This window comes from Physeter macrocephalus, chromosome 4, assembly GCF_002837175.3.
Source record: "Physeter macrocephalus isolate SW-GA chromosome 4, ASM283717v5, whole genome shotgun sequence".
Lineage (NCBI taxonomy): Eukaryota > Metazoa > Chordata > Mammalia > Artiodactyla > Physeteridae > Physeter > Physeter macrocephalus.
In genome coordinates this window covers 9,465,810-9,475,721 of record NC_041217.1, presented here as the reverse complement: position 1 = coordinate 9,475,721, position 9,912 = coordinate 9,465,810, and the positions used below count along the sequence as shown (strand labels likewise).

The 9,912-nt window shown below is 38.3% G+C and overlaps 1 protein-coding gene across 1 annotated transcript; it reads right to left on the bottom strand.

Annotated features, from left to right (window-relative positions):
• Positions 1-7,051: 7,051 nt before the first annotated feature.
• Positions 7,052-8,040, bottom strand: LOC102979063 (deoxyuridine 5'-triphosphate nucleotidohydrolase-like). The gene has a single exon (XM_055083918.1). The coding sequence runs from the start codon at positions 7,917-7,919 to the stop codon at positions 7,368-7,370; it is 552 nt and encodes a 183-aa protein (XP_054939893.1). The 5' UTR covers positions 7,920-8,040; the 3' UTR covers positions 7,052-7,367.
• Positions 8,041-9,912: the final 1,872 nt, after the last annotated feature.

Below are 9,912 nucleotides of genomic sequence, written 5' to 3'. Positions count from 1 at the left end.
TTTCTGAAGAGTAATAAAACCAGATTTAAGTATTATTCTTGCACAAAATGACTGATTCGAAGTCTATAATAATATAACACCTGGGATGACTTTAAACTAGTATACAATCATCTCCCGATCATGTTTAATTTAAAATTCCACTGCTTCCTTAGATAAAAATGTTCCTTCCAATCTTCTTAAGAGCTTTGGGTTTTTCATCTAAACATTTCAGGTTCTGCCAACACAGCCTCTGTAATTAGCAGCTCCAGGCCAGTAAATTCATCCAGTGTGTCAGATGCACCATTTCTATTAACTTCAGCCCACGATGCTAAAGCAAATCATCACAACCTTCTCAGACTTGAAATTGAACTTGACAAACACTCTTTGGGAGTTATGCAGAATAAGAACGTGAGCTACAGACAACAATGACACCTGTTACAAAGGCCATGTTCTAACCGCATTACATGTATTCAGTTCCTGCTGACTTCAAGGAAAGCCGCGAGCATGTAAGAAAAAACACAGTTTATCCCTGGATTCCTAACACATTTCTAATGGCATATAGGAAATATCATGCTTCTCATTGAACCTGGGACTTCCAGGTTCCAAGTGATGATACATGTTTTATTTGCTATTTAAATAATGTCCATTTGATATATTATTCCAATGGATCTCATGTTTATCCACCTTGTCACAATACTGTAGTCTCAAAAGCATAGTTATGAAAGATAAAAACCATCATACATTATGATAAGTGCTAGGAAAGTCAGTAGTAAAGTCAAGAAAAAAAATGATGAAGCAATTTCAGAAGATGTTAGAACAAAGGAAATCAGGGATCTTTTAACACCCTGTCTTCATTTTATCAGAGAGAAAACACAGGTTCAGGGAAGAAAATGAGAGCCCAGGGGCAAAGAGCTAGTTAGTGACAGAACTGAGAATAAAAACCACATCTTCTTATTTTCATTCTGATGTTTTCAATCTCTTATCAGTGAACCTCCAGAGAAACAAGCATATAATTTAAACTACAAATTCCAAATGATAAAAAGTAAATAAAAGAGACTCTGAAGGAACAAGAAGAAGTTAAAAATATTCTAAACAGAACGTTTAAAATGATCATTGTGGTAACTTTCAGTAAGGTAATAAACACATTAGTCGGGTTAATTTTTCAAAATAACTAATTCAGATTTCAAAATTCACATTAACATGCAAATTATTTGGAATTCTTAGTTGTAAAGAAGGAAAATGTGGCTGACAAAATAATGATCTGGAGAAGTAACCCTAAATTTGTGTATCTTGGGATTTGTAGTAGAAAAAAATTGGAAGTTATAAACGTTTAAATTATATGTTTGTTTCCCTGGAAATAATTTTAAAATTCAAAAAAACTACAGGCAGAAATGTGCTTTGTTTTGGACTAACTTGTTGTTAAAAGATGGTAAACTCAGCCATGTTCCCCTCCAGCTTTCTTCCACCTCAAGCGCTGTATCTAAAGGAGACAAAATGGCAGTGTAGCCTTCGGTCTCTAATTCGTTTCATGCCTATTTTCCAGCATCCAAACACAAACGAAATTGCAAACCTCAGTGGACTTCTTTTGAAAATGAAGACACTGGTTGACTGTTGATTGGTGCTTAAAAAACATATCCTGTGGAAATACTGCATCTTTTATACCTGCACATTCCTGACCTCATAAGAGAACAAGTGCTCCCAAGAGCTTGCAGGTATTATTTATTACTTTTAAGGAAAACGGAAGTTCTTGAAAATGCACACAGGCCCATAACATCAGTACTTCCACTGATATTGTAAAATAAAAATGAATAAATGAATAATAAATGAAATATCACAAATTGTATTTGCTTTGCCCTCTCATGTAAATTATGATGGGACAGTAGAAGTCCCACAATGAATTCAAATAATTAAACATCAGTGTTAAAAAAAAAAAAAGATGGATGCTAGAGTGTAACCGAGCAGGACCCTATGGGGGCTTCCTGGAATAGACTCCCCCATACACCATGTCCTCGGCCTGTCTCTTGCCTGTAGAAAAACTTTAGCCTCCTAGGCTCTCCCTGAGTTTCAAAGAGTAACTTTAATCAGAGAAGTGAGAAAATGCAGAAAAAAAGGAAAACAGTCAAGCAAGACAAAAGAATAATAGTTTAGCCATTAAACAAAGTCAAGGACCTTTAGTTCCTCCTCAAGCACTATAGATAATATTCTGAGCCATGTCCTTTGAGCTGTTTTGCAGATGCTGAAACCCACGCCCCCCCGCCCTGCCAGGTGGAAGAGGTTAACTGTCTGCTGCTCACAATCACAGAGACCCCAGACCGGTTGGAACCAGAAGAGTGATGATGTTGACTCCTGATTACCTCACCACCAACCAATCAGAAGAAGGTCCACCAGCTGATCACACACCCCACACTCCCCCTCCCTCACCCTGTCTTTAAAAACCTTTCCTTGAAGGCCTTCAGGGAGTTCAGGCTTTTTGAGCACTAGTTACCTGGACTTCTTGCTTGGAACCCTGCAATAAATGTGGACTTCCCTTCACTACAAGCCGCTGTCAGTAGATTGGCTTTACTGCACGTGGGCAAGCGGACCCAAGTTTGGTTCGGTAACAAGAGGGCTACTTCTAGAAATGTAAGATGTAATTCAGATCCGCATCTGTAAGGATTCATTGATTGACTATGACCTATGACACTATAACCACACTAGTACAAAGGGACTTTGTGGTACCTGATACATTTTTTCACCTATTTGCAACTACAACTCCTACTTCTAATAACAGTAGAAAACTTGGTTGCCACAAACAACCTCTGGGTCCCGGAAATTTTGGGGTCTCAGAAACAGAAGAACCAAAATGGTGACTTCAAATCTCAAAGGGTCAGGGAAGAATTGTCTTAGTGTGGAAGCAGAAAGTAAAAAATTTGCAGAATGATAAGGAGTAGTATCATATAGATTACATTGCTTCAGATTATGCTTTTCCAAACTCTCCAAACACTGATTGGAAATCTACCAATAGGTGTACCAGACCACATGCTACATGCTTTCCTTTGTTTCTCATTTACTCTTCACAGCAACTGTATGAATAACCATAGTTATACCTACTTTATGAATAAAGAAATTGAGAGTCCACGAGATTAAGTAACATGATCAAGGTAACACAGCTAGTAAGAGCAGAGGTGGTTTTTTTAAAAACAGATTCCCTCTACCATTTGTTCTTCAGCAAAGGTAACAGAGCTTGCTTGAAATTCCACTGTCATGAATTCAGTCTTTCAAAAAATATAATATTTATTGTTCTATAACTGAATGGAATTTGGCTTGCAATGTGTTTTCTGACCAGAAGAATTTATCTTGCCAATTTAAGGAAATACAGCCCTTTCCAATGTAAAATTGAATCTAGTTGAGTCCTCTATCTCTCTCTCTCTTGCTCTTCCTCATTCCCTTCTTGCTCCTTCTCCTCTCCCTGAAGTTATGTAATTTCCAGTGGCCTTACATGCTTTCCTGGAACTGAAGCAAGGGCATCTTGCCCATGTAATGGTGGGTACCATCGCTGGCCTCCCCTGAGCCCAGCTGATCCTGCCTTGTCTAGGTATCATCTTCTATCTCTATTGCATCTGCTGTTCATGTCTCTGATCCTCCATGACATCCAGTGACGGGTCCATGCTCTATACATCCTTTCTTCCAGTGGTGAGGCTCTCACATCTATTTCCACATCTTTCTTGTAAACAGAGTAAACTTATAAATCTTCCCTCAACTTGCCTGCCCTGGATGTGCAAAACTCCATAACATTGCTATGACTCAGGCTGGTCCACAAGGTACCACACTCAACCACTGACAACCTACAACTGCAAAATTCCAAGACGCCTGCCATCTTGTTTAGCTGTGCCCTGAGATGCATTAAGTCATGGTATATTCAGCTGTGAGATATCTCCAAACTTATCCGGTATCTCCAGAGTCATACCTTCTCCCTGGACTCAGCTGAGAAGATTATATCAAAGACTGAAACTCTTTCCAAAGACCCAGCATCCACTAAACGAAATGCATTTTCCTCAGTCTCTTTCCTGCCCTGTGGTTGAACCCATCTTCTTCAAGAACGGCTCCTGGAAAGAAAATCATTAAGCAGAATCTCTGCAATCCACAATCTCCCTTGTGGCAGGAGGAGGGAGATGGGGAGCCACTCTGGGAAACAAAGAAGCTAATCTAGCCGAATCTCCTTACAATCATGCTGACAACAGATGGCCTGGTACACACACTCATGGTGTTCTCTCAAGAGAGTCTTCATCTATGAAAATATTTTAGCAGGATATACTTGATTTGCCTACAATTGTTGGTACTAAACAAACCTGTAATCTACAAATTTATGGCACATGGCTTCCTGGAAAATGTCACATAAGCTATACAACCACCTGGAATTAAATGATAATGTGTCATAGCAAAATGGCCCTCTTTTGTGTCGTTTATGTAGACACAAATATCACACAGAGGCGCACGTAGTAACCTGAGCCAGAGCACATCCTGACTGGCAAGAAATAACCTGAGTAACTTCACTGAAGGTCCAGATCTCTCCCTGTTTCACCTGTGCCTCATGATTATATGTCTTCTTGAAATTATTAGCAAAGCTTGTTATTGGGTAAGATTTCTTATGTGAGTGAGTCTGATTTGACAATCCAGCCCCTTGTATTATCTCTACTCATCACTAACTCTCTCTTATTGGTTTAAGCGCTATGCTCTGAGTCATCCAAATTTGAGCTGTTGATATTTTTAAATAAGATTACAAAATTTGGGGAATTCCCTGGCAGTCCAGTGGTTAGGACTCCGTGCTCTCACTGCCGAGGGTGTGGGTTCAATCCCTGGTCAGGGAAACTAAGATCCTGCAAGCCAGTGTGGCCAAAAAAAAAAAAAAAAATAGATTATAAAAATTCACTAAATGCTTCTGACTCTTAACAATTAAAAGGAGGGATATTTCTGAATATTGTGTGCTTGACGCAGTGAACATAAAAGACTCTAACTGATGCTTGAATGGTGAGAAGAATAAGGATAACAAGAATATTAAAAACACATAATCCTATTAAAATATAAAATAGTACTCGTAATTCAGGAGTTTACTGTGGCAGTTTCACTACATCATCTTAAAATACATTAGAGTCACACTTTTACTACGCTATCTTCCTAACGGGATGAGTATTTAATTATTTTAGCTAGATACAAATAGTTATTAACATAATTTTTGTTAATAATATTGTGAATAGATTGATAAATTCCTACGTCATCATATATTTACAAGTATTGTTTAAAAACAAACATGGACTATTAGTGAGCTCTGTGATCTTGCCTAGAACATGGACAGAAAGACTGAGTGCAATATTCAGTTACAACAAATTGTGAGAATTAGATTTGTTGAATTATTATAAAGACGTTTCTTTATCAGACATGATTTGATTACTAGAAAAGTCACATACCCAGATATATTGTTAAGTATGACATAAGATGATTGACCATTTTATAAACAAAGTATCACATTCAATGATCAAAACCCAACAAATATGAGTCTCGAGTCTACATAAAACAAAATTTAATACAGAAGCCCCAAAGTAATCTATACAAATTAGCTATTTGCCTTATGATATGAATAATATTTTCAACTTTAATTGAAACTAACTATAAGTGAATAAAAAATTATTATTACAAAAGCAAAAAAGTAATACTCTGGGTTTTCCAAATGAATCTACCATTATGGACCAAATTGTATGACATATACTTGAGAATTTAATTATTTCCCATTAAAATTAAGTATTGATATATTTCAACTGGTAACTATTAAATAGTCTATTTTTCATGTTTATGTTTGGTATTTTTTCTTGTCAATGATGTAAAAGAGCTAACAAGATTTTATGAATGTAGAAAGGGAGAATAAGTACAAAGACCTTAAAAAAGAAAGTTTAGGGACTTCCCCGGCAGTCCAGTGGTTAAAGACTACACCTTCTGATGCAGGGGGTGTGGGTTCAATCCCTGGTTGGGGAGCTGGGATCCCACATGCCTTGTGGCCAAAAGACCAGGGCATGGAACGGAGGCAATATTGTAACAAATTTAGTGGGGACTTTAAAAATGGTCCACGTTAAAAAAAAAAAAAAAGAAAGTTTAAAACCTCTTTTTAGACCATTTCTTTTAAAGTGAAAATGAATGAAAATAGTTCTAATAATATTTACTAGTATTACAAACTTTTCTAGTTTAAAAATTAGAATTCCTATGAGGTTCTGCAAATGTGTTCTTTACGAGAAACTGGGATTGTTTCATTACTAGAAGGAAATATCAGAACATAAAATTTTTAAATCCAGAGGTTTCTACAGATCTTGAGGAGATGTATTATGATAGTGTTTCTTAAGGCCATGTATTTTAATAAACGGAAGTGACAGCATGGCTCTAGGGCAAATCTATACATTTAAATAAAAAGTACAGTGACGCTGTTCGCATACAAAACATTTTTTGTACCAGTGATATATTATTATATGTTGCCAAATGGACGTTAGATATTTGTCTACATAGCCCAGAACTAAATGTAATAAAATCAGACCAGCACCTGTTTAAGTTTACATTATTTTGTGCACATTATTACAGAACGCAGAGTTTTTCAAGCAACATTCAGATAAGATGCTTCACCGGAGAGAACCTGTTCTACTTTTAAGTCAGGGCTGCCCAGGCAAAACCAACCTTCCCAAGTGAAATAATAAACAAAAGTGTTACTAGGATGGTATTTTGCGGGAGTATATCACACAGTGCAGTCTACAATTTAGAATAAATTTATTCTAAATATATACCATTCATAATATGGTATACATTAGACTATGGGTTCTTTTTTTTTTTAAATAAAACATTTTTAATCTTACAGGACAGTACCTTGAAAAGTACAGTAGTACAGCACACCAGCTGGTATCCAGGGGCTGGCATCGAGTGAACAGGCAAGAAGAGTTATTGACTGGAGGAGGGAGAGGAGGGGGGAGATGGTAGAGCTGAAGGATCGTCAGCAATAGGGGACGGAGGGCAAAATGCAATTTCACTCACTCCTGACTTTGATGGCACAGGTTCTGGTTCCTTGCTGGATTCAAATCTGTCTACCCTCTTGAAAAAACGATCCAGCGATGTCTGGGTAGTAGCTCTTTTTTTCTCATCATAGATGACACGGTAGCACTGGATTGCGTTCTGAATGGCTGTTGCAACCTCTGTGTACTGTTCTATGTTCAGGTCCTGTGCCTCGAAAACTAACAGTGCCTCCTCAAATAAAGAAAATCCCCTTGCCATTTCCTGCGTCATGAATCTCGTCAGTTCTTCAGTTACTTCTTCTTCCTCTTGTCTCTCTTCATCCTTCCTCTGGGCCTCCAATACCTGGCACTTCTTAGCAGTACCAGCTACATCACCGCTGCTTTTATGTTTGCTTCTGGACATGCTGGGCTGTGTTTCCAGGAACTGGGTGGCCAGGAGAGCTGCCAGCTCCAGAAGCATTCCATCTGTATGACCCACACTTGAACTTCCTCTACTTCTGGGTAAAATATCCGTTCACAAATGAGCTGTGCAATTCGATCACCCGTTTTGACTTCGAACTTTTCTTTGCCAAAATTAAACAGTACAACACCAACATTTCCTCTATAATCTTCATCTATGACACCAGCTCCTACATCTATGAAGTGTTTTGCAGCCAAGCCAGAACGTGGAGCTACTCTCCCATAGCACCCAGAAGGAAGAGCTATCGGAATGTCTGTTTTCACAAGGGCTTTCTCCATAGGTGATACTGTGTAATCATAGGCACTGTACAGGTCATAGCCCGCGGCGCGCTCGGACCCCTTGGTCGGAGCGGTGGCGTGCTCCGAAAGCCGGACAAAGCGGAGCCGCGTGCCGCCCTCCTTCGCAGGCCGGGCCTGTTTGCGGGGGCAGATGACTTGTGCCTCTTGAGAGCAGGGCATGGCAGGGCAGAACGTGAGCACGAGAGGGCGCAGGCGGAACAAGAGATATGGGTTCTTTTATACATAATTTTTTTACCCTGAGTCTTTTATACAGTATGTATAACTATAAAGAACTCAGAAAACTTTCTCCTCTTTGATATACTTGGATATATGGTCCAAATGTAGCACAGAAAACTTACCTTATAGTTATCAATACAGGAAGGAAGGAAGGAGGGAAGGAAGGGAGAAAATACTGCTGGAAATTAAAAAGAAAAGTGATTTCTAGATAAAATAATGTCAATCCCAAAAGAACGATCTAGTTGTCAGTCTGTGAACACCCCTGGATGGAAAAGTCTTCTGTGTATTTGTCAGCAAATAAGGTTCAGATACTGACTAATCTTTGTCAACTCAATGTAGAAAGTCAAAATACAAAGAGGCAAACTATTCTGAATTAAGTGTTTAGATCATATATACACAATGCCTAATAGTTTATAACTTTTCTAATTAACAATGAGAGTATTGTTTTGTAAATGCTTCTTTGAATAATTTTTATTTTTCTAAATTAAAATTCAGCTTAGTGGGCTTCCCTGGTGACGCAGTGGTTAAGAATCTGCCTGCCAATGCAGGGGACACGGGTTCAAGCCCTGGTCTGGGAAGATCCCACATGCCGCGGAGCAACTAAGCCTGTGTGCCACAACTACTGAACCTGCTCCAGAGCCTGTGAGCCACAACTCCTGAAGCCCGGGCACCTAGAGCCCGTGCTCTGCAACAAGAAAAGCCACCGCAATAAGAAGCCCGTGCACCACAACAGAGAGTAGCCCCCGCTCACCGCAGCTAGAGGAAGCCGGCGTACAGCAACAAAGACCCAACGCAGCCAAAAATAAATAAATTAAATAAATAAATAAAATTCAGCTTAGTGAGTTTATGAGTTTAGATCAATGGTTTTCAATCCAAAACCCTGGACTCCAGGGTTCACGCCAAAATGGACTCCAAAATAACAATAATGATGCTAATGATAATACTGATAAAATAATAATTTAAAAAAACTTATTGTGTGCCTACTGTATTCAAGAAACTGTTTTACATATGTTACATCTATGAAATATTTAATCCTTTACAACAAAGCTGTGAGCTTAGTGTTCTTCATTCTACAAACAAGGAGATTAATGCAGAGAGAGAGATGAAGCAGCTTTGACCAAGGTCACTCAGTTAGTAACTGGCTGAGTTAAGATTTGAACCCAAGCAACCTAGATATTTTAATCACTCTGCATACCACCTTTCAAGATAGTCATGGGAAGTCTATGAGCTATTTTCAATTTCAAACTGTCTTATAGACATTGCTCATTTATCCATTTTGGATGAACTAAATAAAACACCATTTCTTTGACTTTGGTCAAAATTATGTCAATTCAGAGTGGTAACACTAATTGATTACAAATTATGATCTGAAGTCTGTAGATACTTTGGGACACAAGGAAGATCATGACCTATCCATCACCTCACAACCAGTTGATAGGAAAATTAAAACAGGAAAACCTAGCTTTTGGGGGTTTCTTGCCAATATGCTCAATATACTTTCTTTAATAAAATAGTACATCAGAATCTCCTTCACACAATGTTTTATGTTTTTCACTGCACTTTCTCACCTTAGCACATTTTAATTATCTGGAGCTAATGCTTTAAAGACTTGCAAACTTTTAAAGTGGCTTCTATGCTCAAAAAAAATGAAACAAGGTAAAACCTACTTTTTATCCAGTCAGCACATCCTCTGGTAACATATTCTGTTTTTCTTCCATCTAATTTTAAGGTGCCCAGTTGCAGTGGTGTATAACAACCTGATAAGGATTCATTGCAAAATTCAGTCACAGGGTCAGTCAATCTGAAAAAAAATAACGTTCACACAAATCCGACCTGAATCAAAATTTTTACTACAGACATGAAAGTAAGCTAGGGTTGGGGTAGAAGTGACAGAGCTATAGAAATGTAGCACACTCATAATCTTTCATTTCTGCCC